This window comes from Taudactylus pleione, unplaced genomic scaffold (assembly GCF_031769625.1).
Source record: "Taudactylus pleione unplaced genomic scaffold, aTauple2 ptg000070l, whole genome shotgun sequence".
Lineage (NCBI taxonomy): Eukaryota > Metazoa > Chordata > Amphibia > Anura > Myobatrachidae > Taudactylus > Taudactylus pleione.
In genome coordinates, this window is record NW_028284472.1 from 19,364,582 (window position 1) to 19,384,455 (window position 19,874).

The 19,874-nt window shown below is 44.5% G+C and overlaps 1 protein-coding gene across 2 annotated transcripts in view; it reads right to left on the reverse strand.

Annotated features, from left to right (window-relative positions):
* Window positions 1-19,874, reverse strand: part of MFSD2B (MFSD2 lysolipid transporter B, sphingolipid) — a 113,326-nt gene that overhangs the window by 52,492 nt on the left and 40,960 nt on the right. For both annotated transcript variants that reach the window (XM_088467382.1, XM_088467383.1), the window contains exons 4-7: window positions 11,475-11,598; window positions 6,122-6,200; window positions 4,445-4,632; window positions 3,246-3,336 (exon numbers count right to left, since the gene is read on the reverse strand). In XM_088467382.1, coding sequence (XP_088323508.1) covers window positions 3,246-3,336; window positions 4,445-4,632; window positions 6,122-6,200; window positions 11,475-11,598 — 482 coding nt within the window. The remainder of the gene's footprint in view (window positions 1-3,245; window positions 3,337-4,444; window positions 4,633-6,121; window positions 6,201-11,474; window positions 11,599-19,874) is intronic.

Genomic DNA, 19,874 nt, shown 5'->3' on the forward strand with positions numbered 1-19,874 from the left:
TGTCCACTACTTCAAAGTCCATAGGGGCTGGCTGTGTTGTGCTGTGCTGCTGTTGTTAATAGGGGCTGTGTCCACTACTTCAAAGTTCATAGGGGCTGGCTGGACTGTGTTGTGCAGTCAGTTCTCCATAGGGGCTGTGTCCACTCCAAAGTCCTGTGTAGTGTCCCAGTCCTAAAGGGGTGCTGTAGTGTTGTCCAGGGGGTGCTCTGTCCATCAGGGGTGCTCCCCCCAAGTGCTAAAAAAAATAATATATTTTCTGTGTTTGTGAATTGTGTGCGCAGTAGCCGCACGTGCATCAACAAAGTAGTGCCAAGCGTGCGCCTGTGTCATAAGTAAAGGGCCGGCTGGCTTGACCGTTAAAGGGTGCTGTAACCCCCAAAGTACACTCCAGTCCAAACCAAAAAAAAAATTATTTTCTGTGTTTGTGAATTGTGTGCGCAGTAGTCGCACGTGCATCAACAAAGTAGTGCCAAGCGTGCGCCTGTGTCATAAGTAAAGGGCCGGCTGGCTTGACCATTAAAGGGTGCTGTAACCCCCAAAGTACACTCCAGTCCAAACCAAAAAAAAAATTATTTTCTGTGTTTGTGAATTGTGTGCGCAGTAGCCGCACGTGCATCAACAAAGTAGTGCCAAGCGTGCGCCTGTGTCATAAGTAAAGGGCCGGCTGGCTTGACCGTTAAAGGGTGCTGTAACCCCCGAAAGTACACTCCAGTCCAAACCAAAAAAAAAATTATTTTCTGTGTTTGTGAATTGTGTGCGCAGTAGCCGCACGTGCATCAACAAAGTAGTGCCAAGCGTGCACCTGTGTCATAAGTAAAGGGCCGGCTGGCTTGACCGTTAAAGGGTGCTGTAACCCCCAAAGTACACTCCAGTCCAAACCAAAAAAAAAATTATTTTCTGTGTTTGTGAATTGTGTGCGCAGTAGCCGCACGTGCATCAACAAAGTAGTGCCAAGCATGCGCCTGTGTCATAAGTAAAGGGCCGGCTGGCTTGACCGTTAAAGGGTTCTGTAACCCCCAAAGTACACTCCAAAACAAACAAATATATATTTTCTGTGTTTGTGACTTGTGTGCACTGTGGCTGCACGTGCATCAACAAAGGAGCAGCGCCAAGCGTGCGCCTGTGTCCCATAAGTAAAGAGCCGGCTGGCTCATTTCTTAAAGGGTGGTGTAACCCACAAAGTGCACTACTCTCCAGCAAAAATAAAAAAATATTTTCTGTGTTTGTGTGCGCTTTAGCCGCACGTATATATCAATATAACATAAATGGAGGACCAAACTTTCTCCGATAAAAATAAAATAGGGAAAGATCAAGAACCACTTCCTCCTAGTGCTGTTGCTGCTGCTGGGAGTTGTTCATCATCCCAGAGAGGAAGTAGGAACATCACTACTTTTACTAAACAATTGACCCTCCAACAGTCCCTAGCGATGAGGATGAAGTACGACAGCAGTCATCCTGAAGCAAAACGTATAACTGAGGCCTTGACTGCTATGTTGGTGTTAGACGTGCGTCCGGTATCCGCCATTAGTGCAGTGGGATTTAGACAATTGATGGAGGTAGTGTGTCCTCAGTTCCAAATCCCGTCTAGATTCCACCAGCATCCTCAAAGCAGCAGCGACAAGCGTGCATCTGTCTGTTAAAGGGTGGTGACACCCTCAAAGTGTGCTACACAAACAATTAAAATATTGTTCTTTTTTTTTCTGTCTTTGTGAAATGTGTGGGCTGTAGCCGCACCTGCATCCTTAAAGCAGCAGCGACAAGCGTGCGTCTGTCTGTTAAAGGGTGGTGACACCCTCAAAGTGTGCTACACAAACAATTAAAATATTGTTCTTTTTTTTTCGGTCTTTGTGAAATGTGTGGGCTGTAGCCGCACCTGCATCCTTAAAGCAGCAGCGACAAGCGTGCGTCTGTCTGTTAAAGGGTGGTGTAACCCTCAAAGTGCGCTCCACAAACAATAAAAATATTCTTTTTTTTTTTCTGTCTTTGTGAATTGTGTGGGCTGTAGCCGCACTTGCATCCTCAAAGCAGCAGCGACAAGCGTGCGTCTGTCTGTTAAAGGATTACATCGGTGACAACATCCAAGTAGGCATGTCAGACAGTCCGTACCTGTACTGGCAGGAAAAAGAAGCAATTTGGAGGTCCCTTTACAAACTGGCTCTATTTTACCTGAGTTGCCCCCCCTCCAGTGTGTACTCCGAAAGAGTGTTTAGTGCAGCCGGGAACCTTGTCAGCGAAAGGCGTAGGAGGTTGCTTCCACAAAATGTGGAGAAGATGATGTTCATAAAATGAATTATCAACTCTTCCAGGGAGACCAGCCTCCAGAACGTACAGAGGGACCTGTGGTTCCAGCAGGGACGAATTAATACTCTCTGAGGATGAGGATGTACACACTGAAGAGGGTGAGGAATCGGTGGATGAGGAGGATGAGGATGACATCTTGCCTCCGTAGAGCCAGTTTGTGCAGGGACAGATTAATTGCCAGCTTGTTTTGTGGGGGCCCAAACGAACCAATCATTTCAGCCACAGTTGTGTGGCAGACCCTGGCGCTGAAATGATTGGTTTGTTAAAGTGTGCATGTCCTGTTTATACAACATAAGGGTGGGTGGGAGGGCCCAAGGACAATTCCATCTTGCACCTCTTTTTTTTCTTTGCATTATGTACAGTTTGGGGCCTAGTTTTTCAAACTGCCATCCTGTCTGCCACTGCAGTTTCACGCCTAGATGGGTCACGTGTTTGTGCCGCCCACTCGTGTCGCTTAGCATAGTCATCCAGCTACCTCGGTGCAACCTTTTGGACATAAAAACACTATTGTGAGGTGTGAGGTGTTCAGAATAGACTGGAAATGAGTGGAAATTAAGGTTATTGAGGTTAATAATAGCATAGGAGCAGAAAAACCTACAAATTCTGTGATTTTAGCTGTTTTTATGCTTTTTTTTTTAAAAATACAGATCCAAAACACAAAACCCAGAACCCAAAACACGGAAGGGTGGTTTTGGCAAAACCAATCCAGATCCAAAACACGAAGAAAGATCCAGATCCAAAACCAAAACACGAAAAGTGGCCGGTGCACACCCCTAATTACGAGCCGTACGCATGCGCAGTTGTGCGAACATCGCTCCGAACGAACGAGCGGCCGCTTACGAGCGGCTCTGAATCAGGCCCACAGTACGTAAAATGGCTGCCTCCACTCTCTGTCAGTGGCAGATCCAATTTAAACCACATGGAGTTAAAAAATAATTTCTCACCATCTTTCTCCTTGACTCCTATAAAGAGGACGGCTGTGCAGACTAAATACACGCATCCGATCACACCAGCAGCGATCATGTAGACATTTCTCTACAAATATATACAGCTTAATTAAATTGAATCCATTATTACATAACTGAACATGTACATTCATTATTAATACATACAAGCACAAGTTTACACATCACGTTTACTTAAAATGTGCTTTTGGGAACAACTTCATTGTCAGAAGTACTTAAAGTTTATTTTATGTCTATGCTTAACGGTGGCCAATCCCTATGATAGAACCAATGAATGAACAAAAAGTGACAATTTTTAATTTGTGGAATCACTGAATTTGCAAATGGCATGTAATGTGAGGAACCGAGACACTTCATGCCATACGTCTAATCTGCTCTAGTATACTATCTGCCCAGCAGTGTCACTATCCTGCTCGCTACGCCACATATCCTCTTAGCTGCAACAAAACAAATATATACCAAGAACAGAATTTAAATTTCCATAGCACAGATAATGTGTCTTTTGCGGACTGGAAAAAATGCGGCCCCAGCAATGTGTTGCGTAAACGCACCTCGTTGTGTACTGGCTTACAGGCGCAGGACGACATACAAACTGTGCAAAGATGGTAAATACTTAATGTTGTGTATAATCTTAAAAGCCCAATTACCTGGGATCAGGGTTTGTTGAGGGTACCGGGGTCGGGTGAGCTTTTAACCAAAACGAAATTTTATTTAAAAAAATAAAATAAAATGTTTTTACCCCTAACATAAAAGTAAAAATAAACAGCATCAATATAAAGCTAAATCTTCACAATTTATCCACACTTGTGTCTTCAGGGTCCAAGGGGTATATTTTATAATGTGAGAGTTTTTAGAAGTGGAGATGTTGCCCATAGCAACCAATCAGATTCTAGCTATTATCTTCTAGAGGGTGCTAGTTAAATGTTAAGTAGAATCTGATTGGTTGCTATGGGCAACATCTCCACTTCTAAAAACCCTCACTGTAGGAAAAATACCCCTAACAGTATTATAAATAATTCAGACTTTGGACTACATGGTTGTGTGATATCAGCCTGCGTTAGAACGCTCCTTACCTCCCCTATCCTGTCTCTCTAGGTACAGTCTTTCTATAAGTGCCAAAATAGAGAGAGTTCGCATATGCATTATGCAAAGCAATTGCCGGACAGTTCCTTACTTACGGCGTGAAGCTGGTAATCTGGTGATCCTGGTACCAAGAAAGTGGTGTTTACCAGAGAGTCTGTGGCATTCACAGTGACGTTTACAGTCCCGTTATTCACACGACAGTGATGGGCAGTGTGAGCGCTGGCAACTATCTGCCCTTGCAGAGCCGCTCCGATCAAGGTCCCGAGCACCTCCATTGTCATTCCTGAAGGAGGCACAGGATGTGACGGAGGCAGAAATAGCATTTGGACTCATTCCTACACAACATCATTCTTTACTTTACAGTAGGGTGAAACTTCAACAGCTGCAGGTTATTTTTGTTTTTCTTTTCAAAATTATTATTTTTTTTTTAAATCCACAATATATCCAGATACAAACAATCTTAGAAAATATTCTTCTAAACAAATAAAACAAAATAAAATATGAAATAAAAGGAGGGAGGGAAAGGGGGAGGAAGGAAAAAAAAAAACAGCTGCAGTTTAGTAATTGTGCATATTCTTCACAGACACTGCCCGGGCATGGAGTCTAATGGGAACCCTGATCTTCGTCCAGACCTACAAGAGAGTTATAGAGCTAACTGCGGGGAACCAACGCGTTGCAGTCCCCAGGGTAGTCTCAGTATACGAAACGCGTTGGTTGATCATGTACCTCTCTTGGTCACCCATTTCCATGAAGATTCACTGCCACCAAGAGCTACTACTCATTTAAGTACAGTCTAAAGCATATTCACCATGATCTGCTTCCCTGGGATCTGGGTGATTCATTTGTTGTTACTCAATTTATCTAGTGTTTATATTATTCAGGGATCATTAGACATTGAGGAAAAGGTGTCCCAAGAGAGGATCGTATGATAAAATCCAATATATAGTGGTGGAGTTCTAGCAGATAAGCTCATATATATATCGAGAGGGGGGACCCCTTTTAATTTTTTGCAGCCCCGACTTCCAGAGGGATTACAGACCTGGGCTGACCAGTTTGGGGCTGGTCAGGGGGACCTTCCCCGATGGTGCCTCCCTGCTATAGCGTTATCCCCCCAGCTGGTTCAGCCTAGTGCTAGTTATTGTAAAATAGAGGAAATCCAAACACTGTTTTGTTTAAAAAAAAAAACGACATTAACTATTTCTATACTTTTGAACGTAAAAAAGTCTGCACAGATTATAGTGATCTGTGCAGTGGTTGTCTGGTTGCATCAATACAATGCAGTTCCTCTTTCCTACCTGTGGTGTTGCTTTGCTCTGGAGCTTCTAGCACACTCAGCTATGCAACAAACTTCTGATATACAGACCAGCGTGTGCTAGAAGCACCAGAGCAGAGAGCGACATCCCCCAGGCAGGAAAGAGGAACGGCACGGTTGTGACAGGTGCAGGGTGCTAGAAGGAACACTACTCTAAGAAGCAGCAAAACAATTCAGTAGTAGCGCCCTCCTTGGGCTCTCTGCCCCCGGGACTCCACCCCTTCTGTGTCTTTCAGTGGCTCTAAACCTGTTAGTTGCGTCCTGGCATTACTTTGTCAAAAGTTGTAACGTTATTTGTTAATTGTATACTGTATTGTACTGTTTACTATATTGTACTGTGTTACCATTTACTGTCTTGTTGTTTTCCCTCTGTAAGGCGCTGCGGCCCCCATGTGGCACCCTATAAAGTTTATTAATAATAATTACAATAATAATATGACAGAGAGAGCATCACACTTACTGTATGCAGTGGCTGAATCCCTTTCTGTCTGCTCTGTGCTAAGAAACATTGTTAGAGTCGTGTATGGAACGTGATAAATCTATAGGAAATAAAAAAATATTAGTTATTACAATTGTAAAAGGTCTTCTAGGGCAGGATGTATCACAAATCGCATTTTGAATGTGATACATCCCGATTCCCGACGCCTCCCTCATGCGCAGCAGCGTTAAAAGCACCGGTATGAATGTACAATTGCAATTAAAGTTGCAAAGGACAGCTCTTCCGAAAAACAGCTGTCCTTTGCTAAGAGAGGACTTTAGGACCCGGGAGTCCTTCTGCATATGCGTGGCCGTCAGGCAGCACAGCGCGAGCAGCAGGGGTTTATAATAGTGCCGACAAAGTTATGTTTAATTTGAATGTAGTGAATGGAAGTTAAAATAATATTAAATGAATTCTAATGCTGGACAATGACATACACTATACAATTATCCGGGGGCTCTGGGCCTGATTCAGACCCGCTCGTGAGCGCTATACGCTCGCAAGCGGGTCGATGGTGGCCCAGTGCGCATGCGCACGACGGAGCCGGCTCCGTGGCAGGTGCACCATTGCTTGCTGAAGCGCAGGGTGAGGGTTATCAGACAGAAGCCGTCTTATCCAGGTGTTAGAGGAGCTCCCAGCAGCAGCGGGTGCAGAGCTACAGTAGAAGATCAGTGGTCACACTCATTTTCCTCTGTGAACCACACAAGTGCTGCTGTACATGCCATAGATGGCGGAGCCCCTTCAGGGCTTGGTGCCCGGAGGCAGGCGCCTCTATTGTCTTTGGGAGTTTCGCCTTTTATACCGATAAAAGAAATAAAACAAAATTATATTCCCATCCCTCTAAAATAACAGCAACAGTGCTAAGGTCTGGACTGGTTACTAATACAGGTGGGGGGCAATGTGTGTAGTATGCTAGGCTGGGCTGGCCACACTATAATAGAGATTGCTGCATCCCCTCCTTGGGCAAACCAGCCCCATGCTGTATACAACTGGGGATCATATTGGCATTCCTGTTCAATGCCCGAGTAATACAGTAGTTTCAAGTCAGAAAATAATTTTAAAAAGTTTTTTGGAACTACAATTCCCAGCAGTCAATACCTCCTTGGGCATGCTGGCGTTTGTAAAACTATAAGCGTCAGCATGCCCATGGCTGCCAGACTTACATGTGTATGCACCTACAGTAATTATGTTTTGCATGCACATATAAAATGTGGCGCGGTCTCCGTATCTGTGGTACTAGTGTATCTGTGGTACTAGTGTATCGGGACAGTGGGTCATTCCGCCAGAGGAAGGTAAGTATGAGATATCTGTGATACTAGTGTATGGGGACAGCAGGCCATTCCGCCAGAGGAAGGTAAGTATGAGATATCTGTGATACTAGTGTATGGGGACAGCGGGCCATTCCACCAGAGGAAGGTAAGCAGGAGATATCTGTGATACTAGTGTATCGGGACAGTGGGCCATTCCGCCAGATGAAGGTAAGTAGGAGATATCTGTGATTCTAGTGTATGGGGACAGCAGGCCATTCCGCCAGAAGAAGGTAAGTATGAGATATCTGTGATACTAGTGTATGGGGACAGCGGGCCATTCCACCAGAGGAAGGTAAGCAGGAGATATCTGTGATACTAGTGTATGGGGATAGCGGGCCATTCCGCCAGAGGAAGGTAAGCAGGAGATATCTGTGATACTAGTGTATGGGGACAGCGGGCCATTCCACCAGAGGAAGGTAAGCAGGAGATATCTGTGATACTAGTGTATGGGGACAGTGGGCCATTCCACCAAAGAAAGGTAAGCAGGAGATATCTGATATACTAGTGAAGCGGTGGCCAACCCGCGGCTCTTGAGCTGCATGAGGCTCTTCTGAGCTTCTAATGCGGCTCGCCGGTCGGCAGACCCCCATTGTTACTGGGAACGCTGGTCTCTAAAGCCATCAAAGGCTAAAGAGGCCAGCATTCCCAGTAATGCAGTGCGCGGGTGACGTCATGATAGTAAGATCCAGCAGGCGGCAGAAGAAGAAGCAGTAGCGACGGTAGAAGCAGCAATGGTGCGGCGGGACTCGGGAGCCCTGACGTCGTGGAGCGGTGCCAGCACAAACGTAAGTTTCTTTATAGGGGGAGGAGCTAGTGCAGGGAGCATTGCAGGAGGGGAACTGCTACAGGGGGCATTGCTTAATGGGCACAGCTACAGGAGACAGTGCAGAAGGGGCACAACTATTGGGGGCATTGCTTAATGGGCACAGCTACAGGGGGCATTGCAGAAGGGGCAACTACTGGGGGGCATTGCATAATGGGCACAGTATAGGGGGCATTGCATAAGGGCAAAAACTAATGGCACAGCTACAGGGGACAGTGCAGAAGGGGCACAACTATGGTGGGGCATTGCTTAATGGGCACAGCTACAGGGGGGTTTGCATAAGGGCCACAACTACTGTGGGCATTGCTTAATGGGCACAGCTACAGGGGGCATTGCAGAAGGGGCACAGCTACAGGGAGCATTGCAGAAGGAGCACAACTACTGGGGGTATTGCATAATGGGCACAGCTACAGGGGGCATTGCATAAGGGCCACAACTACTGGGGCATTGATTAATGGGCACAAATACAGAGGGCATTGCAGAAGGGGCACAACTACAGAGGGCATTGCATAATGAGCACAACTACAGGGGGCACAGCATAATGGGCACTGGTATTCTCAATGTATTTTATGTGGTTCTGGATTTCAATATGTATTTTATGTGAACGTGGCTATTTCAATGTTTTCTATGTTTCTGGCTTTTTCTTTCATTTCAACAGTGAAAAATGTATATTTGGAAGATTATGTAAAATGTTTATCTTTAATGTCCTGGGCTCACCCCCAGCGTGACTAAAAACGGGGGTGTGACACAAGGTCATGCTCCTGCAAATGTCATAACAAAGGCGTGCGCACAAAAATGGGGCGTGGCCTTGTGACACACGGATCCTACGGCGCGCGCATGCTATCGGCTCTTTAGATTGACTACATATATTTTTTGGCTCTTTGCCTCCGACTGGTTGGCCACCCCTGTACTAGTGTATGGGGACAACGGGCCATTCTGCCAGAGGAAGGTAAGTAGGAGATATCTGTGATACTAGTGTATGGGGACAGCGGGCCATTCTGCCAGAGGAAGGTAAGTAGGAGATATCTGTGATACTAGTGTATGGGGACAGCGGGCCATTCCGCCAGAGGAAGGAAAGAAGGAGATATCTGTGATACAAGTGTATGGGGATAGCGGGCCATTCCGCCAGAGGAAGGTAAGTAGGAGATATCTGTGATACTAGTGTATGGGGATAGCGGGCCATTCCGCCAGAGGAAGGAAAGAAGGAGATATCTGTGATACTAGTGTATGGGGATAGCGGGCCATTCCGCCAGAGGAAGGTAAGTAGGAGATATCTGTGATACTAGTGTATGGGGACAGTGGGCCATTCCGCCAGAGGAAGGTAAGTAGGAGATATCTGTGATACTAGTGTATGGGGATAGCGGGCCATTCCGCCAGAGGAAGGTAAGTAGGAGATATCTGTGATACTAGTGTATGGGGACAGTGGGCCATTCTGCCAGAGGAAGGTAAGCAGGAAATATCTGTGATACTAGTGTATGGGGACAGTGGGCCATTCTGCCAGAGGAAGGTAAGCAGGAGATATCTGTGATACTAGTGTATGGGGATAGCGGGCCATTCCGCCAGAGGAAGGTAAGTAGGAGATATCTGTGATACTAGTGTATCGGGACAGCGGCCATTCTGCCAGAGGAAGGTAAGCAGGAAATATCTGTGATACTAGTGTATGGGGATAGCGGGCCATTCCGCCAGAGGAAGGTAAGTATGAGATATCTGTGATACTAGTGTATGGGGACAGTGGGCCATTCTGCCAGAGGAAGGTAAGCAGGAGATATCTGTGATACTAGTGTATGGGGATAGCGGGCCATTCCACCAGAGGAAGGAAAGAAGGCGATATCTGTGATACTAGTGTATGGGGACAGCGGGCCATTCCGCCAGAGGAAGGTAAGTAGGAGATATCTGTGATACTAGTGTATGGGGACAGTGGGCCATTCCACCAGAGGAAGGTAAGCAGGAGATATCTGTGATACTAGTGTATGGGGATAGCGGGCCATTCCACCAGAGGAAGGAAAGAAGGCGATATCTGTGATACTAGTGTATGGGGACAGCGGGCCATTCCGCCAGAGGAAGGTAAGTAGATATATCTCCTGCATTACCTTTTTGATGAATGGCCCGATAACTGAAGCTGCTGTGCTAATGAGGGCTTCTGCTGTACAGTGACCATACTGAGTTTTGTAAATAAGGCCCTGTGTGTTTAGGCCAGCAAGTGTTAGGGGAGTGTGACACAAGTCACTGACTTGCTGGACTCAGCAGTAGCCAATAGTTAGGACACAAGCCAACCTACACAGGAGTCCCGTCATCATGCTTAGGGGGCACTTGCACCAGTCCAATCCTTTGCCCGTAGTTGCTTCGACACACCATCAATACGTCCTCACCAAACTTAAATCACATGTGAATGACCCAGTTACAACCATCCAGCTGAAATTGGCGATGCACCTGAGTAACGTGTGACTGAGGATCGCCCTTAGACGCATGTGCTCGGCCACATAACACGCACATTACAAATACACGCAAGATCCATCCACAAAAAACCCTTTCATTTATCTCTCCATTGACCCCAAAGTTGTTAAAATAGTAATCTGTAGGTAATACGGCTTCACAGTTACCTGAGCCACATTTATCAATCATACTGCTACCAATTAAGACTGAACTTTTAAAACATCAAATTACTTTTACTAAATCACCACCAGGTGGCAGCAGAGAAATATGAAAGGAAAAAATTATATTTTACATGGGAAGCCCCGACACTCCCATGCATTCTCTAAAGTTTAACAGTCAAGCTAAGCTGCAGCTTTACTGTTATCGCCATTCTCTAGTTTATACCTCACTTGTTGCCTGGAGCCAACACTCTTCCCAAGCCCCAAAGCCCCATGTGAGTTCCCCAGGCTTCATGCCTCGGTGCAGAGGTTCCCAATCACGGTCTTCAAGGCTCCCCAACAGTTCAGGTTTTAGAGATATCCATGGTTGAGCACAGGTGATTTAATTAGTACCTCAGTCAATTTGATTTAACAACTTGAGCTTAACCTTGGATATCTCTGAAATCTGAACTGTTGGGGATTCTTGAGGATCGCATTTGGGAACCTCTGCCTTAGTGAATGCTGAAGTGGGTGGAGTCGACTCTCCAAATGAGATCAAGCAACAGGACAAGTGATTGCATCATGGGGCAATTGCATAATGGGCCCTACTGCAAATCTGATTGGTTACTCACCGTGCTCAGAGCTTGGAAGCAGCAGTAGAAGAGCAAATACCAGAAGACTCTTCCGGTCACAAAGGGAGGGACAAACCACAAGAAGAAATAGGATAACACCAGGAACGGGCTGCATCCCAGCATCCTACGACACAGAGACAAGCATCACTGCACAAAGATATCTGCATCCTGTGGATGAGCTTATGGAGAACACATAATAGTTCCTGAACTCAGATGCCTAGGGGGTCTATTTACTAAAGTATGGGGTTTTAGAAGTGGAGATGTTGCCCATAGCAACCAATCAGTTTCTACTTATCATTTATCTAGTACCGTCTAGAAGATAATAGCTAGAATGTGATTGGTTGCTAGGAGCAACATCTCCACTTCTAAAAACATGCACTTTAGTAAATATACCACTTATTGTGTATGTTGTCTTATAACCGATGAACTATAGTTTTCTATATACACTCTCTAGTTAATTCCCTACCTGGTGCTTACCTTCACCTCCCTCATGTGCTTTCCTTCCCTCACCTATACCATCACCTACTCCCCATTGCCTGCAGCTGCACCAAGCCTTTGGGATCAGCCGTCCCATTGCTTATTTGGGTGTTATACTGCTGACACAGCAATGTTTATAAACCTTGTGCATGTCCTGCAATATTCTGTGCTGTAAGTCACTTTTTTCTTGTTTTGTTCATAGTGTTTCTGTACCTTACATATTCACCAGCCAACCAGTTCCTAACTGTCATATTTCAATCACAGGGGTAGCGTCACTAAGCCTTGGAGAGAGATAAAGTGGATGGATATATAGTACCAATCAATCAGCTCCTAACTGTCATATTTCAATCACAGGGGTAGCGTCACTAAGCCTTGGAGAGAGATAAAGTGGATGGAGATATAGGGCCTGATTCAGCAAGGAACACACGCTAGCAGACGCACGCACCCGACCGCTGCGAGAATATGCTAATCAATGCACACGCACGGATACCGCAACACAAGATGCAGTCACCCAGCCCCATACTAAGCCGCCCGTCTCCCTTTACTCACAGCCTAATCAGCACGCAAGATAGCGTAAACATCGGTAACATCGAGAACCATAGGACACATTAGCATAATAGTGGTTGACCTGACCTGCCGCAGGAATTTGGCCGCTTCCTGTGTACAGCTTACGGTATGGCTGCGTATTCCACCGCACTGCCTTAATTATGCACGCCCCTATAATGGCGTTATAACGCCTGCGTTCGCCTGACCACCCACAAACAGCACTTCCTGTCAATCAATTTCGGAAGGGCTGCATACACACTGCATATTAGGGACCTGCCCTAAGGGGTTGCCTGGACGCGGTGGGTAGGCCCATAACCTTGGCCATGATTATGCTAAAATCTCTATTTATTAATTGCAAAATTTAATTGCAAAATGTTTTATATATAATTAATAATTAGTAATGTTGGAGTTTGCACTTGTACTTTTTCTTTTTGTGTCTGCAACAATAGTCTCAACAGGTAGCACCTCCCATTATATAAATTCAGGATGTGCAGTCTAGGACCCTTTTCTACATACACACTGCTTGTAGTCTGCGCACCATAACCTTATCGCACTGGCCAGATCGCGTACACGCAGTGCGATGCATGGGCATGCGAGGAGCAAAAATATTGGCCAAGAGTGTGCGTTCTCTCCTTTGCATTCCTTGCTGAATCAGGCCCATAGTACCAACCAATCAGCTCCTAACTGTCATTTTTGAAACACAGCCTGTAAAGTGACAGTTAGGAGCTCATTGGTTGGTACTTTGGGCTTTATTTATCAACGAGTGATAAATCTCGTTGCGTATGACAAATGGTGCTCCAGCCAATCAGCTCCCAACTTCCAGTTGGGAGCTGATTGGCTGGAGCACCGTTGTCATACCTAACCAGTTTTATCACTCGTTGTGAAGCCGGAAAGACTGCTGCTGGGTCGTCAGCAATGGGGACCATACCAGTGACAAACAGCGGTAATATCAGATTAACGCTATTTGTTAAAAATTGAAAGGATGACATAACCCCTAGCGAGTGCGAAAGAGGTTACTGTATGTATCAACGAATAATGGGGTCCTCAATCTCTCTCCACGGCTTAGTATATCTCCCGCTTAGTACCATATGGGCAAAAAATGGACCTAACTCTCCATTTACGCCTATGCACCTCCTCCCCCATATAAAATTCATGTTATAGCTGCAATGCCCATATGTAACATAGAACCATTATATATATGTATGTATGTAAATAACATCTGTTTTAAGCAACATCATAACAATCCCCTGCCAAATTTTCAGAAGCTGACTGTTCCGCAAATAGTGAGCTGTAAAGGAAAAAAAAAACAATCTCTGTAAAGAACAAAGGGACAATGCAGGTCACCAGTTCTGTGACACAATGGAGACCCTTTGAGTGAAGTTCTATGATGATCTGCGGAATAATGGGCAGCACTGGGATGAGTGTGTTTACCTCGGCTGAATGTGCAGTGATAATGAAAACAGCCGGTTCTAGCAGTGTCTGCCGGAGCTTACTCTCTGCCACATGAGGGAACATGTGTTGTGTAACCGCAGCTCCAGCTCTCAGGAAGGATGTTACATAAGTGTGACGTCTTATATATTCCCACTCACACTATAAGGCTACGTCCACTTATACCTGAAGGTCCTGGGGAAAGTCTTTTTTTTTTCACCAGGAGAACAAAATAAAAAGGTCTGATAAATACAGTTTTTCACAGGAAAGTGATGTACAGAGGGCTGTAACTGGGCTAGCCAGATATACATGGTATGAATTACATACAAGGTATAAATTTAAGCATGCAGTAAACTGGAGGCAGCCATCATGTGGGCTGAACCGTTACAAGTCACACCTCCTAACAGGCGTATACTGTATATGCATATTTCACCTTTGCTGTACTCGGTCTACGCCAGACCGCACCTCTGCTAGATGTGCGCAAGTCTTCACGGCGTCCACTCTCTTTGTGAGCGTGCGCAGAGGGAATTGGTGCAATTTATGCTACAGAAGCTGTTGTAAGTTCAGCTCAGCAGCGGACCTTTGTGTTTTGGCTACTTCAATATCAGAAATCCCACACCCATTCTGGTGTGCTGTGTGTTTATTTTGTGTTATTCCCCTGTGGGACAGATGTCCTAAGCTCTGAAAAGTAATAAATTGGAAGTGATAAACTACCAACCAATCAGCTCCTAACTGTCATTTTTCAAACACAGCCTATAACATGACAGTTAGGAACTGAGAGGTTGGTACTTTATCATTCCCAATTTATCACTTTCCAGAGCTTAGTACATCTCCCCCACAGGATGCTTGGTCGGTCATACTCTGCAGAGCAGTTTCAGGGACATGTTCTCCTGAAGAGCAGGGGTACCAAGATGGGGGAAAGGTCGCCCAGGGATGTGTAACCACGCCCCCAAAACTGCTTGGCCATGCCTCCTTCACAGTGCTCACTACTTCTGCAGAGGGATCCAGTGTTCACAGTGGAGAGTGGTCTGGACCCTACACCCTTGTTCGTCCTTCCCTCTCCCCCAGTGCTGGAGACTGACAGATCTCTTGGTTTCCTAGTTCTGTTATTCCAGCTTCAGTGCAGGAATATTACAACTACAAGCTGAAGGTTCAAATGCAAAAATATGGTACCATAAACTTTACATTAGAACTGTCAGACCATGAGATATTACCCCTCAGTCTATAAGATACAGAAATATAAACTGCTGGGTTTACCACTACGGGCGCTGTCCGCTAACCTGGTGCTGATCTGACCCAACATACTGGATGCACGGCAGCCAGTATAATTTGATGTATGTTTCTATAGACAGAATCTTTCCTCTCATGATTTTCAGTAAGAGAATGCCCCAGCTTTGTCCTCTGGCTTCCGACACTGGTCACGGGGCCGGACTTTGGCCTAAGCAACGATATAGCCGCTGGGCTATAACTAAGGGTATAATCGCGTGAAAGAGATTTATACTGGATTTTGTATAAAGGCTGTCACACAGACTACATTTTCTGCTCTAGCAGCTATTAGCCACTTCACTGGGGATGACTACTGGTGCTCATCTTCTGCATATGCTTGTGAAGAGCGGAAAACAAAAATAATACTTACCTTGCCCCCACCTGTAATCAGTACCGACGAGGAGTCGGCACAATTGTTATATGGCATCTAATGCACAGATCAACTCCATTCTGTGGCCAAAGGGCCTGATTCAGAGCCGCTCGTTCGTTTTGAGCGATGTTTGCCCAACTGCGCATGCGTACGGATCATAATACGCATGCGCGAACCAGTCAGTGCGTCCAAAAATCGTTTGTTCGCTAAATAGCGAATGCCTGCTATTTTCAGTGACAGGAGGAGGCGTATGTGGGTGGTAACAGGGGAAGGTGCTTGAAAACGGGGAGTGGAGATCAGAACGCAGGCGTGCTTAAAGGTCAAAACGGGCGTTTTAAGGGTGTGCATAATTAATACAGCAGCGTCATTGACCACGTCACTGGGTTATTTTATAGTCAGAACTGCTCGCAAGATTGCTGTAGGAAAAACCAACCACAAGAATAGCGAGCAGTTCCTACGCTGGTCGATGTACTCGATTAATCTAATAAATAGCGGACATGACGTAGGATGCGAGCGGCCAGGGGGCGTAGTTTTCCAAAAAACGACCGCATGTTTTGTTCGCTCGTTCAGACCTAGAGGCGTGAACAGACCGCAAAGATCGAACGGTTCATTTGAATAGCCACCCCTTTTTCCTGAACGAGCGAGCGCAAATAGCGTCCGGCTCTGAATCAGGCCCAAAGATACAGGGGTTCCTTCATTTCGTGTGGTTGGTTTTCTTGTTTTTTGTTGATACACATTGTTTGCGTTTGGTTTAAGACAGCATCCAACTTATTTGTGAGGGCAAATTATTATTATGAAGACCTACATTGAAGATCCTGCTTTTTGCTATTTTGAAAAGGTGGATTAATGCTAAAGCAAGAACCACATACAGTAGTGTTTCTTTATAGAGTTTAAAAAATATACACATTTGCTTTTAGTTCATTATACAATTTCAATGACAAAAAAACAAACAAAACCACTTTGTTGGCCATCTGTGGAAGAGTTTATCTGCCATAAGCAAAGGTATAAACAAATTAAAGGTATTGAGGGATATGTACTAAGCTCTGGAGAGTAATAAAGTGGACAATAAATCAGCCCCTGTCTCTTTACAGGCTGTGTTTGAAAAATGACAGTTAGGGGTAAATTTACTAAGATGGGAGCTCTATTAAGAAGTGATGTTGCCCATAGCAACCAATCAGATTCCAGATATTATCTTCTAGATGGTGCTAGATAAATGAGAAGTAGAATCTGGTTGCTATGGGCAACATCACTTCTTAATAGAACTCTCATCTTAGTAAATTTACCCCTTTGGGGTAAATTTACTAAAGTGAGAGTTTTTAGAAGTGAGTTTTAAAAGTAATGTTGCCCATAGCAACCAATCAGATTCTACTTAACATTTAACAAGCACCTTCTAGAAGAGAATAGCTAGAATCTGATTGGTTGCTATGGGCAAAATCTCTTCTAAAACTCACTTCTAAAAACTCTCACTTTAGTAAATTTACCCCCTAGGATCTTATTAGTTGGTACTTTATCTCTCTTCAAGGCTTAGTACATAGACCCCATTTTCTGAAAATAAATAAATAAACAGGGTAGCCACAAAGACTGCATTGTTTTTCTGCCTCATCTGGTGGTACTCTCCTAAACTATAGTACAGAAGGAGACACAACCCATTTCCATACCTGGGGGGGAGGGGGACTGCTGTGACTCAGTTGGGGTGTGTCCACATAATAATGGGCATAGACATCAATAGTTTTAAGCAAAACAAAACACAAAATAACTCTCAACAATCCCCACTCCCTCAAATCGGGATGAATGTCCTTTTTGCGGGTCAGCGGAAGAGACCCCTGAAATCGGGACTATCCTGCTACAATTGGGCCGGAAGGGAGGTAGGCATTTTACCATTTATAAGTCCAATGAAACAGGATTGGCGCAGTGACCAAACTTGAATAGGCCCCGACCAGCAGATGTTTCAATGTTTGCTTTTCATTATTTGCTGTTCTATATAAAGATTCATTCTGATATTCATCCCCAGTCAATGCTTAAATATTTCATCTTCTAGTTGTTTTCTTTCTGTTTGTCTGCGGCATTCCGGATCTCTTCTGCCGATGAGTCCCCATCGCAATCGCTGGTAGAATATTCCATGGATCTATCGCTCTTCCTTATGTTACCGTTACGGTGTGGTATGATTAATTAATAAATTATGCCAGCACGAGCATGCAAAATAATTTGTATCTCCATCATTACTTAATGTGGCTCTAAATTAACTGAAATATAATATGGCCCCTGTTAATGAATGTACTAATATTATTGACTCTTTAATAATTATTTAATATTTTGTTCATTTATTAAAAATAGTATGCTAATTTCATTATTTAGCATTACATTGCCCCCCAACTAAATAATTGGTCCCCCAAAAATATACTGTATGTATTAATAATTGGTCCCCATAGATTTATTTGTTTTGGCCCCTTAATTAAGTATGAATTACTGGCACTATAGAACTGATTTTGAATATGGCTCTTTATCGTTTGGCAATTTTTGCCGGCAAGTTTACAAGCAATTTGTGAGGATTTGTGGTCAAATTGGCATGGCGCGTTGCAGCAACTCATATTTGAAAATGGCGATCATTCAGCACGTAATTTGCACGCAGTGCCGATTTTCATGTAGATGAGATTATTCGCAAATGCACATGAGTGAAAAATTCAGAAGACCCCCTCCGGCACATGCAATATGCAGACTGTACGCACAAAGGTGCCGGTGTGATCCGGACAAACGGACTCAGAAATGGGGCGGCAAAGTGATGGGCGTTCCTGGGCAGTGACTGGGAGGTGGCCTGAAGTGAACGCAAAAGCAAGGCCGTCTCGTGAGTGTCGCATGGGAGTGTCAGTGACAGTGGCTACGTTCCCACACAGCCGCCATCACCGAGGCCGTAATCAATCAGACAGGAAACTGCGCTTGGCATAGGGCTGGGGCGAACGTTGATGGAGCGCTCAATGGTGGCATCTATAGAATCACCGGCGGTGTAACAGTATACAGAGGCGCTGATAGCGGGCGTCTCAATTCTTGCACCTTCAGGCGCAGGCTACTACTCCAGGGAAAGGCTGATACTAGCATTTGCATATTATCACAGCCGCAACCCCGGCAACAGGCGTGAGAGTGGATGCAGCAGCAACCACCTCCGAATCAGGCCCCGAGGCTGAAATTCACTCCTCCGAAGAAGCACAACGTGCAGGTGCAAAAAGGTTATCATTAGAAGTATAGGATGAGACCCAATTTTTGTCAAATTTGGGCAAAATATAAGTCCTTTCACAGAGTGGGAATGGCCGCGCACATCGAGGAACGCCTCTAAAAATGCAATTTTATTAATCTGACTCCATAATCTTATTTTCTTCCATGTCCCTCAATTCGATGGGTACCCGACCGCCTTCTCAATATTTTGCTAGAAACACTATCACTGCCCCTAACTCCTCCCCCTTTCCCGCGCAAACTGCTGCCACTGCGCAAAACCAGCGACCTTGCTCTTCATATCCAAGCACACACAGGGATAATTGATGGGCGGTTGTGAGGTATCAAAGTGTGCGGCGGGACAGTACCATCTGCGCTGTACAGCTGGCTTTTTTAACTTTATAAATGCCCTCCTGAAATTATCTCCATGCTTCCTCATTTTATGCCCCGCCATTTAGCAGCCTACAATGTTATTATACAAAATCTAATTTCAGTACACAACAATAATAATTTCAGTAAAAACAATGCTAATAATAAAAATTTTATAATTTGTAAATAAAATGTATAAAAAAAAATAGATCTGAAACAAAAATGTTTAAAAAGACAGGATTATATTTTCGGGGTTGTGAAACACATTTATCAGTGATGCTCCTCTTTAGTCACAGGATACAACTTTAGTCACAGGATAAATAACTTCATAAACAGCTACAACAACAGCGCCATCTACTGGGGATAATAATAATAATATTAATAATATTATTAATAATAATATTAATAATAATAATAATAATAATAGCCAACATACAAAAGGGGGAGTACCATAATAACAAATTAATAAATATAACAGTTCACGTTAAAGTAAATAGATACATGGTAAATATTACTAATAAGTAATTGTACACAACATGATAAAACATTGTTGCTGGTAGGTTTTTACTTGTATGGTCTATATGTAAATATTATTATACATTTTAGATCACTAGATGGCCCTGTTTTTGCTATGCAAATGGTCTGTTTATCCCAGGGATTCTCAGCTCCAGTCCCCGAGTCTCACCAACAGGTCATGTTTTGTAGGTTTTTTAAAGCATCACAGGTCATCTGTTTTGCTG